Source organism: Polyodon spathula, chromosome 14 (genome assembly GCF_017654505.1).
Source record: "Polyodon spathula isolate WHYD16114869_AA chromosome 14, ASM1765450v1, whole genome shotgun sequence".
NCBI lineage: Eukaryota > Metazoa > Chordata > Actinopteri > Acipenseriformes > Polyodontidae > Polyodon > Polyodon spathula.
In genome coordinates, this window is record NC_054547.1 from 8,967,693 (window position 1) to 8,989,105 (window position 21,413).

The window sequence follows — 21,413 nt, forward strand, 5'->3', positions numbered from 1 at the left end:
ATATTTATATTGTTAGTTACATTTAAATTGGCTAACAGTTTAAGGGTTAAATATAAAAATCTTTATATTATTTCAAAGAGTGAGCCATGATCATTTGTTGAATAATGCATATCAATCCAGCTGCTCAGTATATTACTGTGTGGGATGTATACTAATAACTGCCATCATTTTTTGTCACTATTATCCAACCTAATTGTGTCATGAAGAAGCTTTTCTTTACTTTCTCCTGTTCTCATTTCTTCTCGACAGTTTGAGAGGTTGGTTCTGCACTGCAAATTGTACATTATCTGTATAATTATACAGTTGCACAAGGATGCTAGGCAATAAAACATAATAACAAAATGTGAACAGAAATTATAACACAAAATCATGTTTTGACTTTGGTATGAAATACATTGTACATAGATATCTTAGATGTATTGGGAAATAATATAATAAAATCATATTATAAGGTTATACACACCTTTTAAAATCCAGCTTGACTTCAGTTGTTAGAAATAAATATGGAAAAAACATAATCACATTTAGCACAGAATTTCTCTCTGAATGTTTTTTTTTCCCTACTTGTTGACCAAATCAATTACTTTTTTTCTTACCATTTTATTAAGATGTACTCAGATTCAGGTATCTGCCTGTTTTATTGATTCAATTATATGCATACTGTATTTTTTATTTAGTTCCATATTATACAATGAACAGAAAACATTTGATCACAGATTGACAGTTCTTAAAACATATGCACAGTACAACTATGGATAACGTAGAGTAGGACCAAGCGATTAGTTTAGATACATACATTATTTAATTGCTTAATATTTATGGAACTGTCACTTCAAACACAACTTTAGTTCTTGATCAGAGAACCCAGGGAGGCTAACAGGGAGATATATAGATGGTTCAAACTCTAAAGTGCATAGTTCATGTACGGTCTTATAGTGTGATGCCTAAGACAACCTTTAATCAAGAATAATCACACAGACCCATTCCATTTGAAGTTTCAACAATTCAGAGCATTATTAGTACTCCTTCGGTTTATTAAATGCTTAAAAATGGATCAGTTGGTAATACCGACCACATCAGATCCCAGCTGATAGGCAATCTGGGAGGTCCATTACCTTGTACAAATTTAACAGCATTAATACTTCAAACAATTATGGTCAGGGGTTGGCAACTTGTCCATACACGAACACGCATGTTATCAGTGTCCGTGGCAGTGAATAAGTCTGACACACACACATATATGATTGTATATAACTTCTGTTTTGAATTTTTTCACACATTGAAAGTGTTGAGTAGGTTGTGTAAATCAAAGGGAAAAAACATCCCATTTAAATGCATCAAGATTTCAGGTTGTAACACAACAAACTGTGAAAACATCCAAAGGTTTGGGGGGGGGGGGGGGGGGGGGTGAATACTTAGTATAGGCACTCTCTAAATGCTTCAATATAAGTGAGATAGAAATTCAGGATTATGCTTACCTCCCAATATAAGGAAGTGATGTGTAGAATATAAGTATAGACAAGAGCTGTCTTCGAAGACAGAAGCTTCTGAATTACGACCAAACAGCAACCAGCTTTTTCAGAGATCTTCAGAGAATGGACCAAACAGCTTGTGTTACCAAGCTGAATGATACTTGACTGAAGTCTTGCCTCGATTTTTATGAACTTTTCCTCTGCTTCGTGCGTCAGAACACTTCATTAAATCTAAACATTTATCTGTTTTGGCAACTGTTTAAGTGAATAATACATTTTAAAAGTCCCAGAAACTCCTTGAAAATGAATTGAATATGACCTCATGTTTTCTACTTTTCCAGTCTCCAAAATATGTGAGGTAATGAGCAGACTGGCTGTTGTGCTGAACAAATAATTACTGTAGTGTTTATCCTTAGTGAACCAGAAAATGCCATGAAAGCTCTAGAAACAATACATGGCTCACAGTTTGGTTTAAGTATACCCAATTAATTATCTATTCTGTTCTCCAAAGTTTTTTTTTTTTTTTTTTTTTTTTTTTTTTCAACCCTCGCACTATCGTGAGTTAACAGGAGTTGTTCCTCTGGTCAGGCTGATAAACAGATGTTCTGTTGCTAATTAGACAGAGGGCACTAGGTGGCAGTGTTTCATCTGTCTTGCAGTGGTCACTAATAACAAGAGGACAGAAGGCTCATTAAATGCATTTTCAGCTTACTCTTTCGTAGTAAGGACAATTAGCCTACATGCAGGTACATCTAAGCAGTCAGCTCTCTGCAGTCAGAAACTTTCTTTCTTTCGTTCATTCTTTCTTTCTTTTAGTGGTCCATAAATTACAAAGGGACTGACAACAACCATGCACAGTGCTGGTAGGTCTTTTATACCATACAGTCCAAGCCTGTACCAGGGTTCACTACCACACCATGTAATTCTTTTTCTACCTCAATTGAAGGGCATTTTTGCAAATGAGATGTTCACCTCAATGATTTCACTTGCATAAACAACTTAAATGTGGAAAATGAAGAAAAAGGCAACGAACTGAAGTGCTATAGTTGTGCTGTACATGATGTTGGTTTCTTGCTTGCAGTGGAATGAGCAAATTAAAAAACTCTGTGCACTGAGACATGAAACAGGAAAGAAAAAGAACAGAGCAGGGAGAGAGGCAGACAGAGCACTAAAGAAAGCAAGAGTGGGAGGGCAAGAAACTGAGACAGGGAGTGGGAGTGAGAAGGAGAAAGGAGGGTGGGAAGAAACATTGCTGCCAGGTGCATGCTATAATCATATTTCTTTATTCTGAGTGTCAGTTAGAATGTAGAGCACCAGCCACTTTAAAAAAAAAAAAAAAAAAAAAAAAAAAATCAACTAAAATAGTTATTTAAGGTATCCTTGTGTTTTCCTTGTGAGGTCTTGAAAAATTCAAAATGCATTATGAGGCATTTCTATTTTTAATCTGTGACTAGCGTAACAAAAAAAAAACAAAAAACAAAAAAATTGTATTCCAAAGTGAGAATCACGTAGTCATTGTTCTCAAACAGGATGATGCCGAGTTGCTATGGAGCACCTCCAGGAAGTCAATTGAACATCTCCAGACCAACCTTCTACTCTAATTTATTAGCATTTCATATTGCAGGCATACAGAAATACAGTCATTTGATGTGTTCAGTAAGACTAACAATATTAAAACATTATTAATCTTTGCAACTTCCAACCGCCTCTGTAATATGTCATGGCTTTCATCCAAATCAGACATATTTTTGTTGTCTCAAGTTTCCTAAATCCTTAAATATTCTATTGAGTTCAATAGGCTGAACCCCTCTGCTTATGTATTTTTGGAGCTTACGGTCTGAAAAAAGCTGTTGATTGAGTGAGTGTCTGTTAAAACTTGAATACATTCTAACATAATTTCAGGCAGGAATGTAATACAATGTGTGGGAATTATAGATAACCCCCAAAAGCATCACTACATCCTTCATGTGTGAATGTGAAATGCAGCTCAATTAGAGCTTTAGCTGATACAGGCTTCATATTTCTTTTACTTTGCAGTACTGTTAGATAAGGAAAATGTGCACCCATTCTACCCAACTCATTTCAGCTTAGCAATGTTTGGAATTAAAAGGAATAATAGTGAGCAACTTCTTTGGTCAAGTTAGGACTTCATCTTAGAGTACCTTAATGCCAGGAAAGCAAGTTTATGGAAAATGTGTACAACTGAGGAAATAATCAAAAAATAACATCAGTAGATTAGAAATTATCCCCAAAAAATGTGAAAACCATAAACATCTAAATAGAGGAACATTCACATATTATTCACATGCTCCCAACGTTAAAGGAATTATAGATACCAGTATATGCAAGGCAAAGACCAGATAATACTGGTGGTCAATAATCTTTGGACAGCAAAATAGGTTTCATCTATGATTACAAGGTGATCTTATGTTGTATCTCCCCTTCTTCTTTGCACTGCAGGTCCTGAGAGATTACAAGAAGAATGCTGGTCCCGGGTGCACTAGGGCAGGATGGAGTTGTGTTGGCAGTGCACGTCAGCTGCTAGATGGTTGTCGTTGATGCTGCTATGGCAGTGGGCAGTGCTGGGTCGTCTCGGCTGGTTTTTGGTTCTTGCTGCTGCTCCAGATCAGCATGCCACCTCCACAAATGCTGCCAGGGCAGACGGGCACCTGGAGTGGCTTCTCTTTGACAGGGGACCTTTTCACCGCTCCCCAGAGTATACCGACTTTAAGGAAAGGTTCCAACAAGGCTTCACCACCAGATACAAGATCTACAGGTGAGACAAACGCAGCAAATTATTTTGTATTTTTTTTCCTTATACATAATTTGCTTATACTTTTCCTGATTGTGTAAATGTATTGCCTATATGTTGTTATATGTATTGAGTTTTTAAGGTTTTTTTTTCTTCTAAAAAGAGATAAATGAGATTAGGCAAACAAAATAAACCACCCCAGTTGAGTTACTAGCTGTATATTCAAGCTGTGGGTCATCTGGTACATTCTGGAAACTGTCCCATCGTAGGTACATTTCCATTGGAGTCCACGAGAGAATAGTTTTGGATTGCACTCATATAAAATGATGATGAAAAAACAGTGCTTCACAAAAATGAAAGCACAGAGGGTGCAGGCATCACATGAAAAGTTTGTTCTCAAAATCTGAATGAATGCATCGCTCCTATTCTTACCACCTTCCATCTCTGAAGCTAAAACATGTTTGGCCCTTTGCTCTACAGTCTACTAAATCTCCATGGAAACATCAGAAGCAAGGATATCAATGAGTGACTTAGGTGAGGATCTCCTGTCAAGAAGGTCATACAGAAACTCAGTTCTTAACCGTTCAAGTTTATTGAATTAATTTAACATGCTGACGACAACTTGACGCCTAAGTATGAACATGACTACTTAACCATGGTGCTCTGTGACTTAAACTAGTCTGGAAGGTCTTATAATGTCCCTTTTTAATGCCTTGTATTAAGATGTATTTTTCTGTCGCAATGGGACAAAAGAATTACAAACTGAGTGGTGTAATCCATAAAACACAAGATACTGACAAAAGCACTTATCATAAAATTGTCTGGGTCATTTTAGAATTTCTATTACAATTTACAACTAGACTAAACCTCTAATTCTTATGCCTGCCATTCTCCAACGCCTCAAAGCACTGTCCCAGCAGGAAATACAATTTTGTATATCTCAGAAACTGCTAGTGGAAGCCTTGTAGGCACTGAAGCAAAGAGATAAAATAGATATAAAGACCTTGTGAAGATTAAGCACTACTGATTCTCACATGCTGATATCTAAATATGTTTTATGAGAATCCACAATAGACCTGTATGCATTGATAAAATACTGCTTTCAAATTCACAATGTATCCCTGGTGGCAGGTTAATGTCGTTAGAGGTGTCTGAGGTCCAATAAAAAGACACCAAACAGTGATATTTATGGCCCAAGTTACATGAATTAAGTTATTACGAAATAATTGTATAACGATTTCCTATCATATTGAACTTTACAGTTATCATCTTGGGACTATTTGAGAGTTGTTAGATGTCTAGTGACTGTAAAAAACTACAAGGAAGCAGATTAGTGCATATAATAGGGTTGCTTGAATTGATGTTCTGTAACTACAGAACAAGCTATACTTATCCTGTATTTCTTGGGGAAGCAATAGTGTGTTGTACAAGGCTGATTTAAAGTCTGTTTCAAGGTTTTATAATACAGTAAGCCTTTGATAAATAAAGTTCAATGATATCTCTGATAATATTGGGTAAATAAATGGGACACTGTTCAGATTAAGTAGGCTCATTCTATAAACTGGTTTTATGTAATGGGTTTGTTCAGCTCTGTTAGACCTGCTAATCATCAGTACAATTAGTGATTTGGACTTTCTTGCATAATGAAAACAGAATCACCGATATTAGAATCTATACAATTTGGAATAACTTAAGGGTCCCTTAGCCACAGTTTAAAAAATAGATTTCATATTGTTAACAGTACCTCACAAGCTTAAAATATTAGGAGTCCATTTCCTACAAATACAAACAATATGTTGGGAAAGGGACCACTGCACAACAAGGCATGCCAAAGCAGCACAATAATACAAACCAAACCATTAATGTAGCAAGGGCCCCTCCAATTGCGGATCAGATAAAACCCCTTAGCTGGCCAGAGATGCCTCCATGAACCAGGAAACTAGTGTGACCAATCAGAATAACTAAGAGATTCACATAGCACTTCCAGTATAAGCCATTATGATATTGTATTTGAGGTCATATGATTTTGCAGACATCATTTAAAAATAGTTCTGCCTTTTGTTGTAGCTATTGTTAACAACCTGACATCAAGGTATATTAGCCTTAATGTGTTCTCTTTGTCTAAAGGTATTTCAGAGAAAGCTTCATTGTCAGAAATATAGATTGTTCCCTTTTTTTGTTTTCCCTTTCAGCAGTTCTTGTTATTGCTTTCTTATTGAGCGGCTTGCATTCAGTGCTGACGCAGGACCCCTTGTCTTTTTGTTTCTTAATCTCCCTACATGCAGCTGACATTTGGCAAATTTGCACAGCAAATCCTGGAATCAGCATGCAGAAACCAGCATGATAGAGTGAGTGACTGGCATAGTCTCAGCAGACAACGAAGGAGAGAATGCCGGCTCTGGCAATTTAAGTTGCATTTTCTTAATTTTTTTTCACTGTTCAAATTGTCCACCTAAGCCCCATAGTCATCCACACCAACAAAAGAAAAATGCCTCAGCAAGAAGTTTTTTTACAAAAGCTTTCTGTTTTTATTTACACAATATATGTGTAATACTAGAGCATTTTATTTGTTGATGGTTGCTGTTTATTGAATTACCATGTAAAAAATAATTACATTTTTCTGTTGCCCTGACTTTTTTGGGGGCAGTGCGTATTGTGCATTTAATAAGTAGAAATGTAAGAGCTGTTAAAAATACTATAATATTTCCACAGAATGCATATTTCCAAATCAAAAGCTTTCTAACTTGAGTGCATTAACCAATTATAAATACCCCCTTCATAAATAAAAGCTCAATGCAGACCAGCATGAAAATAAGAAACCAAACAAGCAAAAAATAAAAAAATAAAAATAAAAAAAACAGGATTGTGTTTGGAGAGCAGTAGTCCTTGGTGATTTTTTTGGCTTCTCTGGTAAGATATGTTGTATGCATTCACATAAAAAAATGTTCAGTCGTAATAACAGATAAAGAAAACCTGATTAAACAAATGAAACAAAAACATGATACTTTTTCAACATTTATTTATCCACAAATGATTCAACATTCAATATCCATGTGTAAAAAAGTATGTGAACCTTTAGATTCAGTAACCAGTGGCAACCCCTTGAGCAGCAATAACTTCAACTAAGCATTTCCTGTAACTGTTGGTCAGTCTCTCACATCGGTTTTGAGGAATTTTGGCCCATTCTTCCTTACAGAATTGCTTCAACTCGATGACAGTTGAAGGCTTCCTTGCATGGACAGCTCACTTCAGGTCCTGCCACAACATTTCGATGGGATTTAGGTCCGGACTTTGACTAAGCCATTCTAAAACGCAGAATTTCTTCTTCTGCAGTATTTCTTTTGTAGATCTGCTTGTATGTTTAGGATCATTGTCTTGCTGCATGACCCACTTTCGGTTCAGCTTCAGTTCACGGACGGATGGCCTGCCATTCTCCTCTAGAATCTTCTGATACAATGCAGAATTTATGGTTGTGTCAATGATGGCAAGCAGTCCAGGTCATGAGGCAGCAAAGCAGCCTCAAACCATCACACTCCCACCACCATGCTTGACGGTTGGGATGAGGTTCTTCTGATCGAATGCAGTGTTTGGTTTTAACCAAAGATAAAGTTTCTCATTGAGGCCAAAAGGTTCTACCTTTGACTCATCTGTCCAGAGAACATTGTTCCAGAAGTCTTGTGGATCATCTTTGTGCTCTGTGGCGAACTTCAGATGGAACAGCAATGTTCTTTTTAGAGAGCAGTGGTTTCCTCCTGGCTGTTCTTCCATGAACACCGTTCTTGTTCAGTCTTTTTCTGATAGTTGAGTCATGAACACTCACATTAACCAAGGTGAGAGTAACCTGCAGATGGAAAGCTATAAAACCTTACTCTGGGGTTATTTGTGACTTCCTTGATGATTTTCTGGTTTGTTCTTGGAGAGATTTTGGTAGGGCGAATGCTCCTGGGTATAGTGACTATGGTCTTGAACTTTCTCCATTTGTAGACTACTGTGCTGTGTCTGTCTGACAGTGGATTGGTGGAGCCCCAAATCCTTAGAAATAGTTTTGCAACCTTTTCTAGACTGATGAACATCAATAACTGTTTTTCTGAGGTCCTCAGAGATTTTTTTTGATCATAGCATGACATGTTTCCACACACCTGTATGGTGAAGATGAAACTCACAAAGTTTCTGATCATTATATAGGGTGGGGCCTCCCAAACTCACCCCTGAAGATCTACCCTTATTATTTAAACACCTGATTCTAATTATCCCCTTAATTGAGCTGATAAAACCAGGGGTTCACTTAGTTTTTCACATACCCTGAATCTTAATTACTCATTGTTTGTCTAATTCATACATCATTTTGTTTCCAAAGACATGGAATTGGTTATTTAAAAGACTGGTTTTGATTCAAGAAGGCATCATGGTAAAACTGTGGAATTTCCATAATTACCGTTGGGGTTCACAAACTATTTCTTGGCACTGTATATGAGAACCATGTATGCTTTACGTGTTTCAGTTTCTTTGTGAGTTCGATGTGGTTTTAGGTGCCTGTTTATTTAACACAGACTGCAGTCCTACTGAAATGAATCCAGATATTGGGCTAAGCCACCAACTTTAGAGTTTTGGTGGTGTATTTTTTTTTTGGTTGGTGTTAGGTGAACAAATGATGGTGTCATTGATCTGATCGACTTGTATTATAGATCAATTTTAATTTCTTCTCAGTTTTCTTTCTATTGAAACCTCTCTGAAAGTACACCACTGTTGATTCACATTTATGAGTGAACCAGTGCCCCTTTCAGAGGGAATATTTAACTGTGTCTAGTTTGGACAAGTGAATTAGACACAGGGTTAAAAATTAAATAAAGCAGGATGGCAGAAAATGTATTTGGGGCAACTAATAAACATGGACTAACATGGTTACAATCAGTCTGCTACTGTACCTAACGTACAGTATTATAAAACTGCAGTGGTTCTGAAGGTAATAATGGGTATGACCATTCATGTTAAAACATTTCCAGCAATAAAGCTACATTTTTAAAGGTTCTGTTTCAATTACTTAACATACACAGTATGAAAGCAAAACATGTTCTTGTTAGTATTTTTTTACTGTGTAAGGTTTCAATATTTAAGGAGGTACTGTGCTGCTGGTTAGGCAAAAGACTGTGAACTCCTAGATCCTTGGTCTGAATTCTGGCTTAGTCACTTTCTGAAAGGAGAAAAAACATTAACCACTTAATTTACAAAACAACAAAATAAACAGCTTTAGCCAACACATTTGGAATCAATTGCTGGATTGTTAAAATTTACCTCTGCATTATTAATCATTTGTTTAAAAAACGTTTAACTTTAGCTCTACTTGTCCGTAAAATCACTCCACTATATCAATTGTTAATAGTTTATTAATAATACAATTTTTTTCTCCAACTTAGTATCACCTGGTGACCTAATCATTTGTTGCATGCTTTTTAATGGGGCAATCAAAACTAAATATTCAGCAAACATCAACAGCAATTGTGGTTTCCCTCCTGTGTCTACAGCAACATACACAGATTAATGACTTTGCACATTAAATTATATTGGTTTTTAGAGGGACCAGAGCACATTATCAGAAATATAAGAACCATGAAAAAGGTGGGCTTAATGGAGCTATTGTAGCTGAATTAGACAATTCCCAGGGTAAAGGACTTAAATGCAATGATACACAGCTTTTTATCTGCATTGCTTTCATTTTAGAAGGGCAAGTGCAGACTGCTTTTATAAAGAGGTTACAATGCAACTGCCACTATCTCCATTGGTTAACAAACACAGGAGCTTAAAGGTGTCTGAACAGTACAACTGACCAGGTGTCCGAAGTGGAGAAGCAGGTTTTTTAATGCATGCATATTGAAACCCTGCAGAGCTCCAGGTTACATCAGCTTGTATTTAAGTGCTTTAATTATGCTCATCCATCATCATTAGCGGCAGGCAGGACGTCCTCCGCTTGTTCTAATTTTAATCAACTTAATAAAACCATCTTGAAAGGGCCAGACAATAGCTACAGGTAATTTGAAAAAATGAAAGGACGCGCAACCTTTTTTTTTTTTTTTTTTAAGTCTGTGGAGTCCATTTCAGAAACCTTCCATCTGGCTGTTTCATGCTTGCTTGACCATGCCACCCACATCAATTTACTAATGATCAAGTGATGGTTGTTGTGAGGTGTTGGTCTCTACTGACTGTGCAAGTTATTTACAGTCTTTGGCTTGGTTTGGGGGTCCCGATCTGCATTAATTTACTGTGCTGTCGATAAAGAGTAATAATGAAAGTAATTATTTCATTTTCATAGTTCTGTTATTTGGCAGGGAAGGGCCCTGAAGCATATTTTACATAGGAGACAATGGGAGGGATTGTCAAAGATTGTTACTCCAAATGCTTTACTAAACACCTAGTACAATTCTCACACTAATTAAACAATGCAGATCACAGTGCGATTCTGAATTATGTTAACGGTAATCAAGTGGTTTCAATGTGTTTTAATTGTACATCATTTACAGGAAGTAAATGTGTGGATACATTTATCTATTCAGATTTTTTTCAAGGGGATTTCCTGTTAAATAAGCATGGCTATGGTAAATCTGCTTTAATCTTGCTTTGTGGCATGCCTACTGAAACAACCGACTGATATGGTTTTATAGCTTTCCATAAGGGTGCAATACATCTTTGAATAAACGGTTCATAGACACGTGACAAAACGTATGTTTTATTGCAGAGAGTTCAGCCACTGGAAAGTGAACAATTTGGCTGCAGAACGGCGGGACTATTTTAAGGCCCCCCTACCCCTGACCCCCGAGTTCATTCGTAATCTGAGACTGCTGGGACGCCGGCCCAGTCTGCAGCAGATCAATGAAAACCTGATCAGGAAATACGGGACCCACTTTCTGGTGTCGGCCACACTAGGAGGTAAGCACAGCGCATTTGTTTCTATTCCTTGAGCATAAGTGTCCATCACCTGTACAGTACTGGTGTGCGTAAACTTAATTACTTACCATCCCTTAAAAGCAGTAATTGGTTACTACAGGATCAATTGGTGAAAGAAAATGGGAAGAACTAATGAACCAGATAGTTTATCTTACTTGAGCCTTTATCTGGTCGATTTTGGCACCCATTTTTTAATCAATCTATGTATCTACCTATTTGTCTTTAACAGGTCAATTGTTATTTGATGTTTTAGTAAAAATTGTGTATCTGTGTCTTGATTAACTTGTTAAATTTTCTCTCACATATTGATCTTCTTGTACAGATATAGGACCTACTTGTTCCTAACTGTGGAGTGGGGACACAATAAATCAGTAATGTCAATAGTTGGTTTTATAAGCAAGTGCACAATAGTTATGTTCAGCTTCTACAATCACTTCAGATTATAGCTGCTTTTTAACCCATGTTTTATTCAGGATAGTTATTTGAAGAATACAAAAGCAAAAGTGTTTATAATGAATATGTAAATATCATCATCGTATGGCATGCTTCTCTTTCTGTATATTATTATTTCAAGGTCGTGTCCATGTTTTAAACTCATGCCATAAAACAAAGGTAGGTTGTTGTGGCATTAAGATGCATGATGAGACAATCTCCCTGGTCGTGCCGCTCTTAATGCACAAAGGAGCAGAAGGTTTTGTTTTATCTTGCATCATTTTTATAAAGTTTTGCTTCCTTTCTGTTCCACTGTACTGGGTTTTCAGCCTTCATTGGCTCACATAATTTAAAAGGCTTTACTGGCTGCATTCTAAAAATCCCTACTTCTTTGCAGAGTTTGCTATTGCTTTCTTTTAGCTGTGGAATGCACACACCCTGATGTCATTATTTCATTAACACGCATTATGGGATTTACAATATACTGTATCTGTGAGACATTGTTATATTTTCGAATTAACTGTAATTGTGGCTCTATGATGGAGTTATAGTGCTGCAAATGAACTTTTAGAGAACATTGTGTTATTTATTTTAAAATACATTTAATTTTGAGCAATTTAAAAAATGAATTTGTGTGGTAGTTTAATGTAATATGTAATTTGGAAAAGTATTATATTTTCTACAGAAAGGTCCCTTCAATGTGACTGGCTAGGAGTCTTGAAGGGGGAAAAACAGGATTTGTGGTTATCTGACCGAGGTCTCTGTGTCATTTACTTAACCCTTGCTTGCATAGAGCACTAAAAGAAGGACGTTTTATTCTAGTCACCTATTTTCACTGTTTTACACTTAATACAGTATTATGTTTCTGTTATGATAATGGTATACCAACATGCCTCCAAAAATGATACAGTCTGTTTCCAGGGCAACTCCCTCCACTTATTTTTCAAATATATTATGTTCATAAGTTTACAAAGGGATATCTAAATATGTTGATACTTAAAAGAAAAATACATGTAGTAAAGGGTTTAAAGCTTTCTTGTCTATAATATATTATTTGTGGTGTAAAGTACATGTAAGTGCAATGAACAATATAAGAGATGCCATGCCTGGCAAAGCATTAGGATTTGGCCAAGTGGGTTATGGACAGTGCATCTACAGTATCCTTCCACTGAGAGGGATTGAGTCTAGTTTGCAGAGTACAACAAAGAAACTACACCTCGCTTATGCAACCACTCTAAATCCTTATGAACAAGACCAGTGTCTCAACCTATTGTACAGTATTTGTTATAATGTTTGGAAGAGCAATGATCCCTGATTCCTTTTTCCAACGTTTGACTTGAATTATGAAGACCGCAGATAGTGTTTAATTACTTGGTAAAGCAGTGTAAATAATGAAGTTAACACGACGTATGAAGTGTGTTATTACTCACAATCCCCACTTCCTAATGTTTAAATTATATTTGTAGGAGAAGAATCACTTACTATATTTTTGGATAAGCAGAAGTTGAGCCAAAAAGCGGAAGGCAATGGCAACAGTTCAGCTGCAACTCTGGAGACCCTGCATCAGCTGGCAGCCTCTTATTTTATTGACAGGGAGAGTACGCTAAGAAGACTGCACCATCTCCAGATAGCAACCTCCGCCATCAAGGTACTTTAACTCTACTAACCACACTGTCTATAGAAACATTCTTTATCTGGTAAGCTATCACTGTCAGGTTAACCTTAACTCAGTGTACAGAGCCTTACTTTGGCCCTTTGGTCCCAGCAGGACCAGAGATCTCCTAACACACTTAAACCAGTTTCTTAAAAATAAATCATGGAAAACCTTTTTTTTTCTTTTTTCCTTTTCTGTACCACAAAACAATCTATGTGTGCAATATATGATATTCAGGGAACTTCTTTAGCTATCTCTGCAATTACTACAATACAAACTGTATAAAAAATCAAAGCTCCTTTCTCAGGATACAATAGTTAAACCAACTTTAGACACGTAATGATTTAAGCCATGAAAGTTATTGTACACCACCAAAACTGGTCAATAAAATTTGCTTCCATCTAAAGACAGAAATGTCAGCTCTCCACACAAACTCTGTCTACAAACACCATTTCATCTTTTCCATTGACAAGCACCATGTTCTAAAATGGAACTGCATTCACCCACATTTTGTAAGTAGTCAGCTCAATTGAAAATTACATTTAATTATGCAAAACAAAATGGGTCTGTTGCTCAGCAAAATCGCAGTATCATATAGGCTTAAAAGGCAATAAAACTGTACAAATAAACTTCATCTGTCCATTTGCTAACCACTCTATTTAGAGACAGCAGATTCTGCTGCAAAGGTAACCTTAACCTTGTCTGCAAACAGTGCTCAAACAACTGTCTATAACAAGGGGAACAGGTAACACTATATAAATAACATCATCTGTCAAGTTACATTGAACTACATCAACAACTACTTGAAATTCTGCACCAAGATTCAAGTGATCTAAATTGTAACAGTTGGTAAAAACCTGATGTCTACAGACTGTGGGGTTGCCAGAAGGTAGGATACTATGTCAGTAATGGATCAGATCCCCAATGATTGCATGTCACTGTGATTCTCAGCCTCATCCTCCGATGCAGGATATTATCCATTATATAGAGAGCTTCTTCTGAATTACAGCAGATTTTGCATTATTGGGTTAAATAGATCACAAAGTAAAGCTGTTGAAATATACAGTGGTTAGGAATAAAACCCTGCAAGAACACTGAGCAACCCATTCTAATTGTGCTGTTATGCTGTGTCTCTTTGCGGAGATAGGAAGGTGAAATATGTTTTATGGGACCACAGTACAGTGGGTTGTATTGAACTATTGAACCTATACAGTAGTATGTGTTATTATATGAAACGTCGGATCTCATTGCCTTTCACTTTCATATGGTAGTTTGGGTAAACAAACATCCCAAAGGGTCCATGGTGATAGCAGCCTGTTAATAAGTCAAATAAATACTAGTTCATACTTCAATGGCAGGCAACTTGTAGCCTCTCTGGTCCTGCAGCTGTCAAGTGACCCAAGGAAGGTTTTTAGAGTTGAATTTATCTCTTTTCATTTGCACAGCCATCTCATTGTTCTAGTAAGACTTAAGTATGAGCCAGCGTTGATTCAACTGAAGTCAGATTCAAAGCCCTTTTTTAATTAAAATCCAGGACCAAACACTTGCCATATAAACAGCTATATCTAAAGGGTGTATTAAGTGTCCATTCAATCAGAGGACTGTGTTATTGCAACACTTCAAGGACGCACCACACTTCAGATAGCTCTTTAACGAGGTGGATTTGCAACTTAAAGCCTATGACATTTCCGTATTGACAAATTCCTTAAGAAAATGTATTGTCAATTGGTGTTCTTTCATGTAAAGTGTGTCAATGGAAAATAATGCAATGCTAATAAGTGATTTTAAAAATGCCTTCCTGCTTCCTAGGTAACAGAAACCAGGACTGGACCTCTAGGATGCAGTAATTATGACAGCCTAGATTCAGTCAGTTCAGTCTTAGTGCACAGTCCTGAAAACAAAATCAATTTACAAGGTAAGAGATTTTGCTTGCTCTCTCTCTCTCTCTCTCTCTCTCTCTCTCTCTCTCTCTCTCTCTCTCTCTCTCTCTCTCTCTCTCTCTCATTTATTCAAGTACTCTATGGAAAATTCTTTGGAGTCTGCTTCTGTCTCTGTGGGGAACAAAATCAATAAATGCTGTACTTACAGCAAAAGACAAACAAGTGAATGTACTGTACAATTTCTATTCCGAAAAACATCAAATTACATCAGAGTACAGATAAAATCCTGTGCAATGACTTACCTTGGGGGAAAAAAAAAGAAATACATCTGTCTGTATTTACGGGATAAATATGGATACAAATATCACGCGCTGGTGTTTTCTGTCTGAAACAGGTTTATTATTTCCTGGAAGCAGTCATAATTAAGTGGGTAAAGTAATAATAGTCTTAGCAGTCTGTCATACTTAACATTAAAAACAATTTGTTAATGTGCGTAATGATATCCAGCAAAAACATACTTAACTCAGCTAAAAAACACTATATATAACCCTTCTATTATGGTTAGAATTTAGGTACATCTGTTATGTTTTGGGTCATATTGCCCGATGCAATTTCAAACCAATTTAAGCAGAGTCGGGTCAAATAGACACAAAACCTAATAGGCGGGTTAAATATGCACTTCGACAGGTTGTATGCATAATATAAAAGCAGCACACAATTACTAACACTTTCCTCATAACCAGAAACCCCACATCTTACTCAACATTTGAAGGTGAGAAAACAAGTTTGGCACTTTTGAACTTGATATATGGTCATTTTGAAAAAGAGGACTATGCCTGTTAACCAAACAACAGTTTTCACATCAAATCACTCAGTTCACACCCCCACAAAAGGGAATAGCATCCCTGCCGTGGCCAAACCAATCCATCACGTGAATCCAACAGAAAATACAATAGACATGAACCTTGAAAGGATATCTCCGAAGTCCAGAAGTGCTGCTTGGGAAAGCCCATTCCCCCTTCCCCTCTCTCAACCTGCTCTCCTTCTCGCACTTGTTTTGCTTGTCTGTCGCTTCGAACTGAACTCCCAAATGCCATTTAGCCAGGCTATTTATAGTTTAAAAACTACTAATTAAAATGATCCATGGGTGGGAATGTTACTTTTTTTTTTACTAAAAAGTATAGCATTGATTACATGGTGCTTTATGCATCACAGAAAGTTACAATTTTTGCTTCACTACACAGTATGTGCATTATAGTTGTGATGTTCCTTCACTGTATCATTTAACAATCTTTTGTTGCCCCGGTGAGCTTGAAGTCTTTATGTTGAAAAAAAAAAAAAAAAAAAAAATACAAGAAAGCACTTCAATAGCTAAAATAATTAACTGGAATGAACTTAAAAAATAAACTGGTTAGCAGTAAGTGGTTAGCAGTGTTTATGCACAATTGTATTAAATTGAAATGAACTAAATGTAACCAAGTAAAAATGCACAGTACCATTTTTATATTTCTGTATTACTGTACACAGTAGCTGGTCTACTGCTGTTTTTACGGGGGGGATATATAATTATTACCACATTTGATCCTTTGCACCTCTTGTTGCTTTTTCATAGTATTTTTTCACATGCAGAACATATTTGAGAAACCTACAGTTTGTTTTAAGGATTTTTCATGTATAATTAATTTAGAGAGTAATGCAATATTCTTCTTATTATTATTTATTTCTTAGCAGACGCCCTCACCCAGGGCGACTTACAGTTGTACACAAAAAGTACATATCAAGAATTACAGTACAATTAAGATCAAGAAACAAAATGCAATGACTTCAGTCCTAATAAGAGCAAATACAAAACACAGTACGATTTGATGTTGGGGCAGTTCAAGAGCAGGAAAGTGCATTAAAGGCAGAGTGCAGAGTTAAGTTTTACAGATGTTGTCTTAAGAGGTGTGTCTTGAGGAGGCGACGGAAGATGGACATGGACTGGGCACACCTGACATCCATAGGAAGCTCGTTCCACCACTGTGGGGCGAGGGTGGAGAAGGAGCGGGCTCTAGATGCAGGGGAGCATAGTGGAGGTACAGCCAGTCTTCTAGTGCAGGTGGAGCAGAGAGGTCAGGTGGGTGTGTAGGGAGAGATGAGGGTCTGGAGGTAGCTGGGTGCAGTCTGGTCAAGGCATCGGTAGGCGAGTACAAGAGTCTTGAACTGGATGCGAGCGGTGATTGGGAGCCAGTGTAGTGAGCGGAGCAGTGGAGTAGCGTGGGAGAAGCGAGTCAGAGAGAACGGCAGATGAGAAGCTGAGTTTTGGATGAGCTGGAGCAGACGGGTGGCAGACGCAGGGAGGCCGGCCAGGAGGGAACATCAGGTGATGCGAGTGCATCCAGGAGGAGATAGCAGACAGACAGGTAGAGAAGAAGAGCTGACCATCATCAGCATATAAATGGTATGAGAAACCATAGGATGTGGTAAGAGGGCCCAGAGAGCTGGTGTAGAGAGAGAGAACAGGAGAGGACCCAAGACTGATCCTTGGGGTACTCCTGTTGAGAAAGGGTGAAATGTGGAGGTTGATCTGCGCCAGGTTACCTGGTAGGAGGTAGGAGGAGAACCAGGCCAGAGCAGTGCCGGAGATTCCCAGGTCAGTAAAAGGATAGGAGAATATAATGATCAACAGTGTCAAAGGAGAGGAGAATTAGAATAGAGGCGAGAGAGGAAGCACGAGCAGAGTTTAGTGAGTTAGTGACAGACAGGAGAGCAGTTTCATTGGACTGAGCAGAGCGGAAACCAGATTGGAGAGTGTCAAGCAGAGGAAGGTTAAACAGAAAAGCAGAGAACTGGCGGTGTACTGCCTGCTCGAGGGTTTTAGAGAGAAAAGGTAGCAGGGAGATAGGACGGTAGTTCTGGAGGGAGGTGGGGTTGAGGGTAGGTTTTTCCCACAGCTCTGAATACTTTAAAAAATGAATTCCTTCAAACCAGCTAATGTAGTTACATCAGCAACAAGGATTCAGTTGTACTTACCAAAATTGCTATTTTCTGCCTGTCTACTGCAAACAGCTAAACACAATCTAAGCAGGTCAGTTGCTAGAGACAATAAAATCGCTATTTTCTGCCTGTCTACTGCAAAAGACTAAACACAATCCAAGCAGGTCAGTCACTAGAGACAACTGTGTTAAAATATTTCTTTACAAATCTCTTTACTGTTTTACATGGCAGGAAAGAGATTTGTGTTAGCTGGATGAACATTCAGAATTCTATTTTTATTTTTAAAATGTCTCATGAATGCTGGAATGCCAGCAGCTTAAGATGCTGTTTAAAATCAAAGGTAAGAGGCAAGACAGGGGGAAAAAATCTCTCCAAAGCTTCTTTCCATTATAGCTGGTTTTATTTATCGGAAACAAAAACACATTGGAAAAAAAAAACGGCAAGTTATCAATTGTGTCAAGCCATTTATAGTGGAGATATAAAAAACACAACCCAAGTTTCAAAAAACCATTGGGGCAACCTTGACCCCCACCACTTTTACAGTTGTGCCTATATGCTTGGTGCCGACCAAGGTTGCCCCAATTGTTTGCAGTATTAACCCTTTGTGTGAATCAAACCGTGATGGAGTGAAAAGTTTCTGTCTTTAGAAAAAGTATAGTTTAAGTATACTGAACACTACGCATAGTGCATGTTAATTTTTAATTTACTTTTTTGTTTGTTTTATATATCTATTGTGTTTTTTTATTTTGTTATTTATTTATTTTTGCTAATTTACCTATTTGTGTTTACTCTTCATTTCAAGTGAGGCTGAATAAATCCCTCATTTTTTTGCACTTAGTCTGTCTACTTTTTGCCACTTCTGCTACAACACTTGTCCACACACCTTTATACAAACCAAAAGCAGCTTAGAGTGCAGACACCCTAGCTTTCACGCTACAAAGTTTGTCCATCCATTTGACAACATTTGCAAGTAGTATAGCAGTAAAGTTACAGTTTGTAACAACAGTGAGCAGGAGGATGATGGGAAATATAGTTCTGAGAGGTCTACGTGGGTACATCTTGAAGCAGGGAATGCAATTTAAAAGTTTAAAAAAAGTGGTCAAAATGTAAAAAAAAAGAAAAAAGTACAACAATAGACACACCTTATGTAAACAGTGGGAACACATGGGAACATGCAACACAATAAAATAAGGTCCTTATGTACCCTTTAAATAACATAATAAAAAAAACTCAACTGAGATCCTGTGGTTCAAAGCACCAACCCACTTTTCAGGTTGAATTGTTTTTCCTTGTTCTTATGTGTGTGTATGTGTATGTTTTTTGTTTCAGATGGTAATTGCAACATAATAGGCTTATGTTAGGGTTCCACTGAAATGAGTAGGAGATGAAGGTAATTGTATCACGTGTTCCCGTCAGAAGATAAATATCGCTGGGGCTGAGCAGCTGGAAAAAGCAGAACCATTGCAGATGTTTCTTACAGGAAACATGACTTAAACCCTGTCTTACTCCTAATAAATTAGCTATAGACCAACTGATGTGCATAAAAACAAAAGAGGAATTTATTCATTAAAATATTTGCTCCCCTGTAAAAACAGCAGTAGACCAGCTACTGTGTACAATAATACAGAAATATAAAAATGTAAATTTAAAATAATTTACATAATACAATTATAAAGAGTGTATGACATACCATACAATTACATATTAAGGCCACGATACAGTATGCAATTTCAGTGCAATCCGATCTCATGCAGTCCGAATGTGTGCATGCGTGCAATTGATCGCATGCAATCGCGGCTGATCACTGAGGATGCAAATAAGTGCAATGCGATCGCATCCACATCATGACTGGTGTTTGGAAGCAGGGCTGGAGGGTAGGAAGAGTGTTTTGAGTAGAAAAGCAAAAGACAAAGACTGAGAGTGTACTGAATACGCCTACTGAAGCTTCCATATCTCATGATTCATTTTAAAAGTACAATATTAAATAGATGGATTTAACCTGAAATCCTGCATGAGTTTACAGAGCCTAATTTAAATAAACACATTATCGTTCCATAATAACTGTATAAGTGACTTTAAAAAAAAAAAAAAAAATGGGTTGACTGTTTGTGGTAGGTGGGTATACTGCCTTACTAACAATTCATAAGATCCTGAACAGTTCAGAGAAAAGGATTCCCCAGGAAGTTTTTTATTTCTCCTCATTTTAATCTTAGGCCTCCAGGACATCCTCCCAGAGTTTCTTCAGAACCGTTTCGTGGAGGCGGCCCTCAGCTATGTGGCCTGCAATTCAGAGGGTGAGCTTCTCTGTCGCAACAATGACTGCTGGTGCCAATGCAGTGGCAAGTTTCCGGAGTGCAACTGTCCTTCCACAGATATCAACATTATGGAGGACAATCTGCGTAAAAGCAAAAAAGCCTGGGCCAGCTTTAATGCAGACTTTGAGGAATCAGGTAAGAACCTACCAGAACCTATCGTTGTAGGTTTTTATGCACCAGCTTTGGATTGTATAACCTGTCATCCATTTGCCTCTGGAATTGTCTATACTAGATGCCTCCAGTTGGCCCTCCCCCTTTACGTAGTTCTTTGGAGGGTGTATACTTTTGTCCAAAAGGTTTTATATGTTACAGGGTTAAACATAGCTGTGGATTTTTTTCATTGTTTCTTAGAGATCTGAGGGGGTGGATAAACACAGCCCTCCCACTAATAAGGATGGTGCTATTATGAAAGGGCCCCCAAATCCATTTAACTGTAACAGTTTGTCTCATCAGAATGCATATCTCTCCTTAGCAGGCAAAGTGATTTGCTCTTGAGGGATGTTATGGCAAGAGTGGAGCACAGCTGAAGATTGTATTTAGCCAAGTAATACATCTTATCATTTTGTCAAAATCTTGGTGAAGCCTGAAAGGCATAACGGATTTGCTACAGGACCATCTCTGACAGTACCTATAAATACCTTTCAAGTGTTCTTAGAAATGGTAGCTGCCAAGACCATTCCTTTAGCTGCAAATATCCCAGTTCTGTTACTACTGCTTTCTCGACATGTACCATAAAATACAGTGTATAAGTAGCACCAGTGTATAAGTTGCCCCAGACCCCCCCCACCCCCCCTTTTTGAAACAACAATTTTATGAAAAAGCCTATAGGTCACAACGATGTAGAAGTCGCTCCTCCCTTTTTAGGACCCCCTAAAAATACCTAGAAAATAGTTATTCTAAGGTTTTTACAGTATTTTTCTCATAATTTCCTTCCACCTTTCAATCTGAAATAATACCAAAAAAATACCTTGTCCCAAAAGGCTGTAATTGTTT

At 37.4% G+C, this 21,413-nt stretch overlaps 1 protein-coding gene across 1 annotated transcript in view; it reads left to right on the top strand.

The window, feature by feature from the left end:
• The window catches only part of brinp2 (bone morphogenetic protein/retinoic acid inducible neural-specific 2), a 48,920-nt gene that overhangs the window by 14,046 nt on the left and 13,461 nt on the right, over positions 1–21,413 (top strand). The window contains exons 2-6 of the mRNA XM_041269655.1: positions 3,933–4,248; positions 10,955–11,145; positions 13,062–13,243; positions 15,059–15,164; positions 20,319–20,555. Coding sequence (XP_041125589.1) covers positions 3,983–4,248; positions 10,955–11,145; positions 13,062–13,243; positions 15,059–15,164; positions 20,319–20,555 — 982 coding nt within the window. The 5' untranslated portion in view covers positions 3,933–3,982. The remainder of the gene's footprint in view (positions 1–3,932; positions 4,249–10,954; positions 11,146–13,061; positions 13,244–15,058; positions 15,165–20,318; positions 20,556–21,413) is intronic.